Source organism: Gasterosteus aculeatus, chromosome 14 (assembly GCF_964276395.1).
Source record: "Gasterosteus aculeatus chromosome 14, fGasAcu3.hap1.1, whole genome shotgun sequence".
Taxonomy (NCBI): domain Eukaryota; kingdom Metazoa; phylum Chordata; class Actinopteri; order Perciformes; family Gasterosteidae; genus Gasterosteus; species Gasterosteus aculeatus.
The window spans coordinates 8,313,758-8,326,906 of record NC_135702.1 but is presented as its reverse complement, the minus strand read 5'-3'; the positions used below and the strand labels follow the sequence as shown (position 1 = coordinate 8,326,906).

At 43.3% G+C, this 13,149-nt stretch overlaps 1 protein-coding gene across 4 annotated transcripts; it reads right to left on the bottom strand.

The window, feature by feature from the left end:
- Window positions 1-3,842: 3,842 nt before the first annotated feature.
- Window positions 3,843-10,011, bottom strand: mpx (myeloid-specific peroxidase). 4 transcript variants are annotated; one of them, XM_040198360.2, is made up of 16 exons: window positions 9,628-10,011; window positions 8,877-8,942; window positions 8,686-8,773; window positions 8,339-8,514; window positions 8,102-8,234; window positions 7,607-7,736; window positions 7,310-7,516; window positions 6,865-7,228; window positions 6,527-6,687; window positions 6,163-6,421; window positions 5,913-6,083; window positions 5,599-5,836; window positions 5,272-5,480; window positions 5,091-5,125; window positions 4,871-4,939; window positions 3,843-4,565 (listed from the first exon to the last, which is right to left on the bottom strand). In XM_040198360.2, the coding sequence occupies exons 2-16, from the start codon at window positions 8,938-8,940 to the stop codon at window positions 4,557-4,559; spliced, it is 2,313 nt and encodes a 770-aa protein (XP_040054294.2). In that variant the 5' UTR covers window positions 8,941-8,942; window positions 9,628-10,011; the 3' UTR covers window positions 3,843-4,556. The 4 variants fall into 4 exon arrangements, with proteins under 4 accessions (XP_040054294.2, XP_040054295.2, XP_077943994.1 ...); XM_040198361.2 differs by having other exon boundaries at window positions 9,248-9,683; XM_078087868.1 differs by lacking the exon at window positions 5,091-5,125.
- Between the last annotated feature and the right edge of the window lie 3,138 nt (window positions 10,012-13,149).

Below are 13,149 nucleotides of genomic sequence, written 5' to 3'. Positions count from 1 at the left end.
TGTGATATTTGATATCTGATACCTCTCCTGATCAATCCATGTCATATGCTGTAGTTAAACCGCCACCCTGCTGTTAACACATGAGGTATAATGGATAGTTTGAAAAACTAAATCTAGGGTTTCCAATTTCCTCGGCCTATATATCTTACCCCAAAAATTCTTTCCAGCATCTACAGAGGTGCCGCAGGATGCTGCCAAACCCACACAAACTGTAAAATACGATCTTACAGTTTCTCAAATCACGTTTTTGAGAGCTAGACCTGGATTATATGAGTTCTTTTTTTTAAAGACACAACCAGAGATTAATTATAAACTTCGACGTGTCTTTAAAAAACGAGCAAACAACTTGATCAAATAATATAAAGATCCGCTGATAACAGATCAATCGAAGTGTCGAGGAGCAGATGACATCACATTGGAGGGATGTACCCGAGGGGGGGGGGCGTTTGGGAAGAGGGAGATTACAGCCAACTGTCATTTATTCAGAACAGCGGTACCTGCACAATCACACAGCCAGTTTTCACTCTACACCAGAGAATATGTGGATTTCCCAAAACTAGCTTTAAGCCCACGGTATGTTTTAACTCAAATGCTTGTCATCAGTGGTTTAGAGAAGGAGTGTGGAGTTTGTTTTGTGTCTTATTGAGGTAACAACACAAGGTTAATTGCATTTCCTCCCTAATAAAACAATCACAAAGCCTATTATGAGAAAAAACCTCTGAAACCTGTATTATTTGTATTCATGTATGAGAGTTAACACAGTCTTCACATTGCCACATTTCTTGGTGTGTTATCAGACCCGTAGTCCACCACTAGAGGAGTGTAGTAGTCTGAAACCAGGTATTGTGCATCATATCTCCCATATGCAGTTTCCGAGTCGAGAACAAATAAAAAAGGGCACTCGCATAAAAACACTAGTGGCCAAAAACCTCCACAGGGCACCTTTCAACTTAAATTGTTGAATATTTAGTTAGTAAAACACATTGTGGTGGTAACGCGGGTGATTCCAGTGGGGATCTATTCTACCCAAACAGTAGCTGAGGAAGAGACAAAGGACCAAAGTTAGAATAAAATGACTGTAATGTGACCAATCGATGGTAAACCGATTGTATCATGCTTTGATTTGCTGTTCAGCCAGTTGTGCTGTTCTTGGGTAACAAGGGTGCAGTTCATCTCCCTTTCATGTGACGTTACCGCCTGAAAATGCATCCTCTCTGCAGACGCACAGAACGTCAGTTGTTCAAGAGTTAAATGTGGACATGTTTAAAATGCTTAAGAAAAAGGATTCCAATGACGTTGTGTTATCTAAATTCAAATCATATGAAGACGTTTTTGTGAAACTTTGTGAAACTCGGTTTCACAACACTCAGTTAGGGAGGAAAACGAGTGAAGAGCTTTGAATCTTGCATGCTCGTTCGTAGATGTTTTCCTGTGTTGTCTTGTAGACGCAGTTTTAATTTCCCTTCCTGTGGATTTGTTTCCAGTAAAGCACCCAGAGAGGCACCTTAGATTGAACCAACGACGGATCGTGTTTTTGTTGGGGGAGGAAAACTGTGTCCCTGGATTTCCTCCAGTCTCTTCCTGAGAACACCAGACTGCCCAGTCACTGACGTTAGACTCTCGTAATTCTTTTACCGTCCTCCATGCTGCGTTGTTCTTTTCTCCAGTCAGGGCAGCACAGTGTTCCCCCAACGAAACGCTAGAGACACATCTGCAAGGAATTAGCAGGGTTCTTATGTCCACGTAGCTGGAATTTACCCCAATTCCGGGCACTAGGCTGTGTTAAAAGAATTTGAATGAATTCCGGCCTGGGTTGCAGACTAAGGAAAATAGACCTCCTGCCTCAGACATGTCATTGAGTAAAATGCCCTTCCCTTTTATGATGCTAAATTTAACATAAATCCAACCCCAATTATTTGTTGCCATCATTGAGAAAACCTCTGGCAGACATTTGCCACTTCGCTTGAGACATGAACATTTAAGCGTTTACAGCAGCCCTCCTCTTGATTTAAGGCGTGTTTTAATCAAATGGGCTCTGCTGCAGTTGTGGGGGGGTTTGTTTTAGAGCTGTTGGAAGTCAGCTTGAGAAACATTAGATTGAAAAAAGGATTAATTTTTGCAGTTCTGATTACTTTTCAATTTAAATATAAATGTTCCTTTGGTCATGATGACAGCATCACAGTTACACATGACCATTCATGCTGTATCTCTCAAAACATCTTTAAACAAGCTTACTTCTCCGGATGCCCTCTGTCAGAAACCTACTTAAACCCCACAACTTGTTATGTCATTAAAATATAAATTATATATATTTGCCTTTCCAGTTGTAAATCTCACCGTTTTGAATTGCCAGGCGTTCACAAACACGCTCAGGTTCATCTCAGCACAAATCTCTACGACAGAACCAGACAGTTCAAATAGTTTTCTCCAGCTTCATAAATGCAGGATTTCCATTACTTTTGGAGCTCCAAAATAGAGTTTGCACCACGCACACACTCAGCCACCACACATGCACACATGCACACAGTCTGGTGGACTACGTGGCACTCTGCACACGCACTGTAGAGTCTGCAGCCAGAAGGAGGAGCGCTTGATCAAGACGCAGCCAAGAAAACTTTACGTTGTGCAACGATTTATGCAGACTCCCATTCCTCAAAGAGAGGCAGGGATACTTCCAGCTAATCCATTGATAAGGATATTTATTTGCGCTTATTTGACTTGTGGTATGAGTCATTCATTGAGTCAGGATGCTGCTCTATTTCAACAGAAAACAAACTTAACTGCTGGGGAAACTCTGTTAAAATTCTAAAGGCCCCATGTGATGGATGATGATTTACAGTCATATTCTGATTTTCTTTGGCTAATTGGTGGCAGTAGAAGTGGAGAACACTTGACACGTATCACAATTAACAAGGAATAATTGTGCTTTTTGGGAGAACGCCCATTGGCTTTCTGAGTGAAGAAGATAAGAATGAAATCATTCTCACTCGTACCTGTCTTAAAAATGAATTTGTAGCCAGCAGCTGCTTAGATTAGTACAGCCTGGTCATATACCATCTCAAGACAATGTTTTGGCTGGGATCAGTAACCTTGCAAAGCGTCAGAGCCAATAAATATTCCACCATAACCATGTATTAAACATGAAAGCATTATTGTCTAAGCAACTAACACGGCCACTTCTCACCAAAGTCCAAAACTCGGCACAGACGCTTCCTGTTTAAAGTTATGTTCACCTCCAGTTTCCTTTCAGCGAGGACACATGCAGGCCAGGCGGGCTATAGAATTCAGAGCTAACCACAGGTGTAGACCTCGGTTTGTCTACCTTTCCCCCTTATACAGCTCGTAGTGGGTAGGTGCTGGCTTCTAGTGCCCCATATTGTTAAAATGGTGAATTATTGTGCAAAATGAACATACATATGGTTTGTCACACAGCTACAGAAACGGACTAAGGGAACACATATTTGGTATTGTCAGACTATCGGGCTGGGTTTACAAAGGATGGATGCTTTAGAATTAAGGGAGAAAGTAAATTGACTTTGATGGAAAGATTTTTTCAGATGAAGTGTATTCAGGGCCTTTTTGCCAGAAGTAATGACTACATGAAAAAGTAGTTTGAAGAACAATGGCTCCATCTATAGGAAACTTCGTAGATTTTATGACACTTTCGCCTCTAGATAAATGTAATGACAAAGTAAACTTTAAAACAAAATTAATGCGAACTGGTTTCATACATGCTGTGATGCAAAATAGCCCAGTTTGCTTCCTGTGTCATTTTATTTCATACATTTTTTTAAATTGTTCCATGAAATTCATTTTGATATAGAAACACAAAACCAATTTAATGCAGGTCAGGGTAAAACATTTATTCATAGAACAGGAAATATGAAAGAAGGACAAAACATTCCCAATGCCAAACTTCATAACATCACTAAAATTAATGTTGGTCCAACAGATGTAACGGTTTGACGGAGTTCATAAAAAAAATCATGTTTAGCACGCAGCACGTTTATATCAAATATTTGTTAGAACCTACAGTTGTAGGACGCAAGGTAGAAAAGTAAGCAAATAGATAAAACAATGTAATTTGAAGATCAGTGCAGATGGGGTTTGGTCTGGTGAGCGTTTGTCTCACTCGGCAAAGACCAGGTGTCCTGAGATGTAGCTACTGGTGCTCAGGCCGACTGTTCCCTTGCTGGCCTCTAGCCACACGCTGTCCCCCGCCTTCAGCTCGAGCACCGTGTCACCTGACGACAAGTGGTTACCTCCCTGGAAAACCTTGAAACCGCGCAGCACCATCTTTGTGTTGACCATCAGGTCCACGTCACCCACACTGACCGAGGATATGATAAGAAAGTTGAACTGATAGACCCCGGGGATGAGGCACGTAAACCGGCCCGTTGTTGGGCTGTAGAGGTTCTGTTTGTTGTAGATCACTTCATGGAAAGTAATCATTTTATTTGCGGATGGGCTGTACTCGCCCAGACGGACAGAGAAGGCAGATTGCAGTTGTGTAGCATTGGGATTGATTATCATCTTCCCAGGAAAGCCTCGGGGTCCTATTGGACCTGCAAAGGGGAGAGAAAAAAAAAAAAGAAGTATTTAATGAAGTACATGTTTTGCTACATCAGTCAGTGTAGTAGCATTTAGTGAACTATAGACACTTATATTGATGCACCGCTGCACTTTTAGGAGGGAATTTTGTACTTTACCATATACCTCCAAGTTATTTCAAATATCACTTTTACAACAGCATATTGAGCCTATTCCATCTACTGTATAGCACATCTTTAATAAGTTTACCAGTTTGGTTTGATTATGTTCAATGTTTAGTTACATTTTTCAGCACCATCTCAGGGTACAAAATGATTACCTTGTTGTCCAGGAGGGCCTTGAGGGCCTGGGGGTCCAGCTGGGCCTCCTCTGGTACTTTGTTCACAGTCTGTATAGAAAGATATAGTCAAGTTAAAAACTTACTCAGCCTTAGAATTCTAAGATTTTCCAATTGATCAGTAAACCCAGCCTGGAGTGAGGAACACCTTCACTAAGGGTCATAATCTAAATGAACTTTTATGGCTACCACTTGTTAGTACCTCTGAGTCACCGACTTTACAGCTACCACCCGGGCCTGCAAGAGCAAACACCAAATATAAAGAACAATTTCTATACAAGCGATAGAGAAAACACACCAGGTTAACAGGGCAACACCTGTTAATTCAAAGCTGAAAGTCAGTCTCCTCTACGACCAAAAACATTGCCACCGCGACATTTCACCTGTGCATGATCTTTCTCTCCATGCTGCAAGGTTCAGGCTTGGGAGACTGGAGCAGGGGACGAGCCGGTTACTGTCAGAGGTGACTCTAAAGGGGTCGGTGGGAACTGAGGTGATGCCAGTGTTGTCACAGATGACCTTGGAAAAGGAGACCCTGGCCAGAGCAGCTCTCTGAGCTGTGGTGAAGACGCCCTCGTTCTCGTGCCACAGCCTGATTTTTTCCAAAACAAGATTAGTGTAAATTGAGAATGCGTTTGAAAAGCACGCTTTAAAAAAATATATTTTTAGATTGCGTATAGATCACTTCATGCATCCACACGCATGCTGACCTGTCACCCTGACGGATCCTTTGGAACTGTGTTGCGATGAGGCAAGAGAACAGCGGCCCCACGCGGCCACCACGGACAAACGGTTCGGCGACTCCACCCATCCAGATGTCGATGTTGTCAGCCGTGCCGTAGAGCTGAAGCAGCCTGCGAGCCAGGTCTCTGTTGTTCATGACCTGAGCGAGCTCCGCCTCATTCTTCGGCTGAGACAGGCCGCAGAACCTGCGCCATGCGTTGTAGCCTGGAGAAAATAATGAAGGGGTGAGAACAAGAAACATTGGAAAAAAAAAAGTGCAAGAAATGAGTGAATGTTTTACCAGGCAAGCCGTGGTCCCGTCCCCTCTCCATGTTGAGAGAGCCCAGGTCCAAAGCCAGATGCATAACAAACTGGAACAGCCTCTCCCTGAGGGCGTTCACCATCATGTGATCCTGAGTGTTCAGTTTAGCAGGACGGTGGATCAGACCACGGAGCAGCGGGTCGATGCCACCTGGATCGGTCACATAAAAGTTATGACAGGTCGAGGAAAGACTGATCGATTACTCTCTACCCTTCTTTGTCCAACTTACCCTCGTAGACGATCCTCCAGGGTGTGAAGAAGGCCTTGAACAAGGGGACACTGGGGAAACGAGGGCTCTCATTGTACCTCTCATCCAGACGGGCCAAGAACGGCTGGATGGCCAAATGGGCGAAGCGGTAAGCCGCGGTGGCAAAGACGTTGGCGATGCTGGGGTCCACGTTGGAGTCATAGCCGGGGTAACGGCCGAGCTGCCTGAGCATTGCTTCGTCACCCACAATGTGAGGCAGGTAGTCCCTGAACACAAACACCTGAGGAAGAGATTTATTTTGAGCAACAAAAAAGAACAATGCCTGAATGCTTTTGAGATTTGAAGATAGAATGAGGAACACAGGCGCATTGACTGTCCGGTTTACCTGCGTATAGGCGCCGTTGATCTTGCGAGCCTCTTGGTAGAGTGTCTCACTGTCCCATTGTGGATTGATTCTCTTCAGTGCACGAGCGAGGCGGTTGTGCTCGCGCATAAACAGTGTGTGAATGGATGTCAGTGCGATGTTCTCGTCCACGCGGCCATCACCTTAGACAGAAATTTACACATTTTAGTTGCTAAATATCCTGTATCACTTTGATTTGCTTAGATTGTTGAGATCACAACAGGTCAACCAAATCTTTTTAAGAGCCTACTGATCCGTCAAGCTCTAACAACGATTAACTAGTCATAAAGCTAATAGAGTGCGCGCACAAAATGACTAACCTGCAAGGAAACAGGGCACCTCCTCTGCGCTTGTGTCGTTGGTGATTCTTTTGCGAGTGGCACACATGTTGGCCTTGACTGGGCTGGAGGGCAGAAGCTCGCGCCTGTTGTCTCTGAACTGCGTGTTGACGCGCAGGAGGCCGTCGTCGCTTTCGAGGTCGCGCAGCGTCATGGCAAGCTTCTCATTTGAGCCATACACCTGGCCGAGGTCCAGGAAGGCCGTTAGGGTGTTGATCTGCTCCCTTTTGTTGGGCACTCCACCAAAATTGTAGGCGGAGGTTCCAGTCCCGCAAATCTGGGCGGATCTGAACGCAGGGATGCAGCTTTCCGGGCCAGTGGGCAAGCGGGGGTCCCCGGGAGGAATCTGTAGGAGAAAGACCAATGTTTCAGGAAGGGAATCTTTCAGTTAAGACAACGTCTCTGGTGAGTTTGTTTTCACACGAACCGCAATGGGGACGCACGGCTCGGTCCGCTCACAGCTGTCGTCGCAGTTGATCCCGCTGCTGAAGGAGCGGATGCTGGGGGAGAAGGGCGTGAAGGTGAGATCGTGGTCGTTCCACTGACCGAACAGGGTCACCAAGTGAGTGTATTCGGTGTCGTTGACGACGCCTGCATCGGTTGTGCTCAGGATGTTGTTGGACACCAGTCGTACCTGCAAGTGGCGTAGAATTGTTTGTTTTCATTTTAAATCCGCATCTCCGTATATCAATCAAAGCGTGCGTCAGAGACTTAAAGGCCGTACCAGTGGGAGCACGAAGTTGTTGACCTTTTGTTTTAGGGTCCAACCTTTTGGCAGAAAGATGCCATCTTCATACTCTGAAGGTAGCCAGCGGGTAAAGGGGGTGTTTGAGGCTCCGCGGCGAGGCGCATTTCTAGAAGCAACACAGGAGAGAAGTTGGGACATGCTGCTTGAGAAATCCCTGGGGAGGGGAAACCTCTTCTGCGGTGCACAGCCAGAGATGTTCAGTTGCATTTCACAAGCCTTTCCCGCCTAATGTTAACACTACAGATCTGAAAGATCCGACAACTCTGCATGAATAAGGCACTTTTTACGACTTTGAACAGTCGTATACCTACATGTAGGTAGCAAACCTTTTACTCTAGTCAAAAGAGCCAATAAAAAGATGAGGACCCTTGGATGTTGAATGGTCATTTTTCGGAGTACGGGACTTGAAGTTGAAAGTAATTTTGCATGCAAGTCAACGACACTTTAAAGTTGTTGGATGTGTTCTCTTACAAGTTGTTGCAGAGGCTGCCGGCGGTGCGATACTTGTTGAGGTTCTGTGTGGTGCGGCAAGATGGAACTCGGACTTGCGCTGCACATCCAGTGATTTCAGCGAGCCTCATCAGATCCTCCGGGGAGAGCAAATCTAAAACACGCCAAAGGAAATTTAAGGAGGAGTCCGTGTGTAAAACAGATACGATCAGAACCGCAACCGGGTGGGTGGTCGGTCCCGTTTTTGACCCGACCTACCAGTTGCATTGAGTGAGCGCTTGTGCACGTGATGGCTCCGCTCGTGCAGCAGACGCAGGGTTTGCGACATGTAATCTGCGGATCGCACAGCCGAGCGCGTGTCACCGTGGGGCTGCTTCAGGAGACGGAGAGCATCGTGAGGACGCACCACCTCCCTGCGGACTCGTCTCAGACTCCTGGATTTACAAAGTCGCATAGAGACAAAACAAATGAAAGTCCAGATTGCGGAATCTTCTTTTTCTCTTTTTTTCCCCCACTGTATGATACTTTGCTGGGCTGAACAATTGCAATGAATGGGTTAAAAATAATTAAATCTTCCTGTGTGGGGGTAAAGTCGTATAACTCACTCTTCTCGGGAGTACTTGTATGCGTCATCGACGATTTCCTTTGCGTCCTTAAAACACTGATCAAGGAGAGAGGTGCCGAGATGCACTCCTGGGAGGGAAAAAAAAAAAAAGTCAAATGTGACGAAAAATTATAAAAATTTGCCCGGTACAAATTTAGATGACTGAAAACGTATTGGCAGACTTTCGCCTACCTGTGGGAGTGGAATGGGCAGGAACCAGGCAGACGCCCAGCACAAGAAGCGCAGCAAAAAGCATGACTTAAAGAGAAAAAATAAAGAAAAAACGTTTACAAAATGTATTTGGCAAGAGGTGTAAGAAAAAGTTTCCTACAGTGAGGTGTGTGCGCGTGCAATAGTTTCAAACCAAGCCAATTTAAAAACCAAGCATTTATTACACTCGGTCACAAAAAACGGTCAACCTTAGTATAAAAAGTCAAAAAGTGGGACACCAAAGTGGTCAAGAGGTAAAATCGATAATTCAGCCGCCGGTTCAAATCATCGCGTTTACCGATTTAAAAGTCACACGGGGGACGGATTTGTTATCCTCTTAATTAAAAACCCACCTGAACGCCTCACTGCGTGCTGCACCAACCTCTGTATGTCTCCCCGTCCAGCTACCACCAGGCTTTTAAATGCGACATTTGGCGCCTAAATAATTATGAGACGCACCTGCAGATAATTATAGGACGCCCTAAACCGCTAATGAAAATCAGGCAGGTAAACGATAACCTGAATCTGATAAACAACCTCGATAAAATCCATCACTCACAAATAGATCATTTAAACCTGCGAATGATTAAATATAATAAAATAGATTTTAGATTTCGATGTACTGGAACAAGGGTGCGCCGCGGTTGTATATGCATTTACACACATCATTGCTTCAGCATCAGCAACATAAAAAAATATAAAAGTATCCGGAACAAAAGTCCGATCGCGTTACCTGAGTCCGTGCAGACCTCGTTCCCGCAGTCTGCGATGCTTTCAGGTGCTTTCTGTGGAGTTTGCGTCGATTCTATCGTATTTATATGCAGTCGGTGGGGCGAGGCCTCAATGTTGTCATCTATAGGGGATACTCCTGTCAGTAAAGAGAATGCAGTTCCTTCTTCCTTCTCTCTCGGATAAAGGAAATCCTTTTATCTTATCAGTTAATGATTGCACAGTCTATCAGTGGCGCTACTGATAAGAGCAAGTCATACAAGTAAAAGGACATTACCCGTATTTGTAGTTGGCTTTTAGTGTTGAGCTCTTTGAATAAATATGTTTCTTGTTCGCTATTATTAGTTTCATTTTGATGTTTAATTTCAGAAACATTTTACTTTTGACACACTATTTGTTCTTGATATTATTTGACATAACTGTCTTTTCTCACAGGAGAAATAGTTTCAGCCCAGTTTTTACTTGTTTTACTCAGTAAAGAGTAAAATAGATTCATTTGGACAGTTTTTATTTTGTAACTTGTTTACTGATGTTGACATGTTGGGGCTATCGGTCTTTCCTGTTACCCCACAGACACCGATGAACTTGAGAAACTATTTGTAAAGGGGAAGTAATGCACATTAAGACTAATGCACAGTGAAAATAAGAGTTTATCCACCTTTAGCCTCTCAGTGAAGTGAAACAGCTTTCCACCCAGTTTTTCCACTTTTTGGAAGTTCGAGGTTTGGATTTCACATCAGTGTCACAAGCAGTTAGATTATCAAATGAGTAATCACAGGTGAACAATGGTTGAGCAATGAGGAAAAGGAAAGATGTACAGTAAAAGTGTACGCTACCTCGAAAGGGTGTTGAACTCCTTTGGCACACAAGAGTGTCACTGATAGACAAGGAACAGAGGTTTGGACAGACTGATCTTCAGTTAATGATACACAACACAAAATAAAGAGGATTACTGTACTAATTGAGTCCAAAAATGATTAATGTCAATATATCCATGAATTTTCACGCTTACAAAAATTGTATTCATGTCTTTGTCAGGTAAATGTTACAGGTTTCACACTGTGGTAAATCTCTGCTGAACCCGATGTGCACACCACAGCAAAAAAACAAAAATGTCACTAGTGGATTCATTTTTCCACAGTAAACATTGTTTAGAATTGTATTATTATAAAAACATTTGTATACATATTGCACATCATGCGAGAGAGTCGGTGACCACAAGTGATTGAAAGAACTGTAAAGGCTGAACAAAATGTTACGCAGAATAATGAACATTCTAAAGCACCTGTTTCTCATCGATTTCAATGAGAGTTCAGTTTGCCTGCTTGTTAGCAATGTACAGAGTGACTTTTCTGTCAGAACATCATTGTGTTGAAACTTCCACAGGATAGTTGCACTAATTGCCTCCAGTTCCCTCTTTGAAGGATTTCATAAAAAACAGAAACGCACAGCAAGGCTGAAGCATTGTTGGTCAACCTCGGGGTTTAGCAAGAAATCATGTTTCTTCAGCGGGTTGGTTAGAGATGTTCCTCTGTCTTTGATGAGAGTGTGCAGACAAATTCCGCTTTTAAAACCCAACAGCCATCGTGTACAGTCAAAAGAACAAGAATTTCATGACAAATTATGCATTTAAATTGAAAAGCGGCCGGTTTTGTAGATGAACATTTAGTGAGCTGGAGTAGTTGGGATAGTGTTCAGTGTAATTCCCCGTGTTCCAGGAAGTAGAGCGGTTTTCTGCTGGTAACAATAACAATGCTTGCAAGAATGCGCTTATGATCTTGATATCAAAGCAGTGTGCTCACTTACTAGAAACAATAAAACCAAGGTGTCTTCCACTGGACTGATTAGGTCAAGAGGAGTTTCCAACATGCAGGGGATTTTATTCCATTCGTGATTACTCTCCAAATACTTTTAATGAACCCCAGTCATGTGAAAAGCTAGAAAAAAACCAAGAAAAAAAAACGCGTCTGTCTACGTGCAGACCTGAGGCCTTACAAACTTAAGACACAATTAGCATTGGGAAATCACTATAAATGGTAAATGGACTGTAGTTGTACAGCACTTTTCTAGTCTTCTGACCACTCAAAGCGCTTTAACACTACATGATATCATTCACCCATTCACACCCTGATGACAGGAGAACAGTGACACCTGCACATCAGTAACTAACATTCACACACTGTAGTCGCAGCTACAGGAGCAATGTTGGGTTAAGTGTCTTGCCCGAGGACACATCAACATGCGCGTTAGCAGAGCCTGGGATCGAACAGACAACCCTCTGATTAGAGGACGACCGTGCTGCCCACTCACCCACAGTCGCTCATAAGTACTAAATAACATCAATGGACAAAAGACACATTTGGCAATAAAAGGGAGATGTAAAGGCAGGTTTCTCATTTAACAGACTTCCCGTACTAAATACTGAGGCAACAAAATGCAGTTTAACAAGTATGAAGTTGCATCAACTTGCATACACACCCAGGTAGTTTTAAGAATGTGCTAATTTGTTCCGACAACTGGGAGCTCTTTGTTGGACAGGTTTATCTTCCTGCGGGACATTGAAACGTTTACCAAAGCTATTTCAGTTCTACAATGTCTCGCTGACAGTTTGAGGAACAAAAGGTTGCATCTCTCCTGTCTACTTCTTTCTTTCACACAAAGACCAAGTGAGGTCAGAGAGGAATAAGCTTGTCCGAGGACATGATGGATCGCCGGTCCATTTTTCCGTCTTGGTACACGTGGTATTCGGGTGCTGTGTAGTAAAAAGAACAAGAACCATCATTTTCTTTTCCTTTGCCCTTTTTTGATCTGAATGAGAAGTTTTGGAAAATGACCAGCAGAGTTCAGCAAACTATAGGTAGATAGTTAAAAGTCATGTAGTGTCAATGTGGGTTTAACTGTTGATTACATATTGAACAATTCATTCATAAGCGTTTCAATATCCCTATGAATTGTACCCTTTCACAGTAGTAGGCCTACTACTTATCTTTAACAGTAAATAAAGATTTGAATTTTGTCAGCAAAAGTAAATTATTTAATCTCTCTGTTTTACGTTTTAAAGACAAATTCTATTTGTATTATTTAAACAACACCCGAAACCGAGTCCCTCCCTGAAGTCGAGTCCCTCCCTGTACTGTTGTTTCTCCCTGAACTGGAATTTCTTCCAAAACAGGAGTCCCTCCCTTTATCAATTACCATTAGAAATAGCACATTATGTTTACGACAACTAACACAAAAAAGGGCAAACGCTCGCGCCGCCCCATGTTCTGTCTTCAAGTGATAGTACGGTTTATAACCCATGCAGTTATATGGTTGATGCCTCCACCAAAATGTGTCGATTAACTCCATCCCAGTTGTAAGAGTGAGTGGATTTGTACACATTTCTTGAAACTCTTCTATCAAAGTGAACATTGCGGATGCATATTTCCTTGCATTCTCAGTATTATGAAGAGAAAAACCTCTCCATTTATCTCGACTCCTATATAATCCTGAGCCTCTGGAGCGTTTACAGTGACTGTCACGTCAT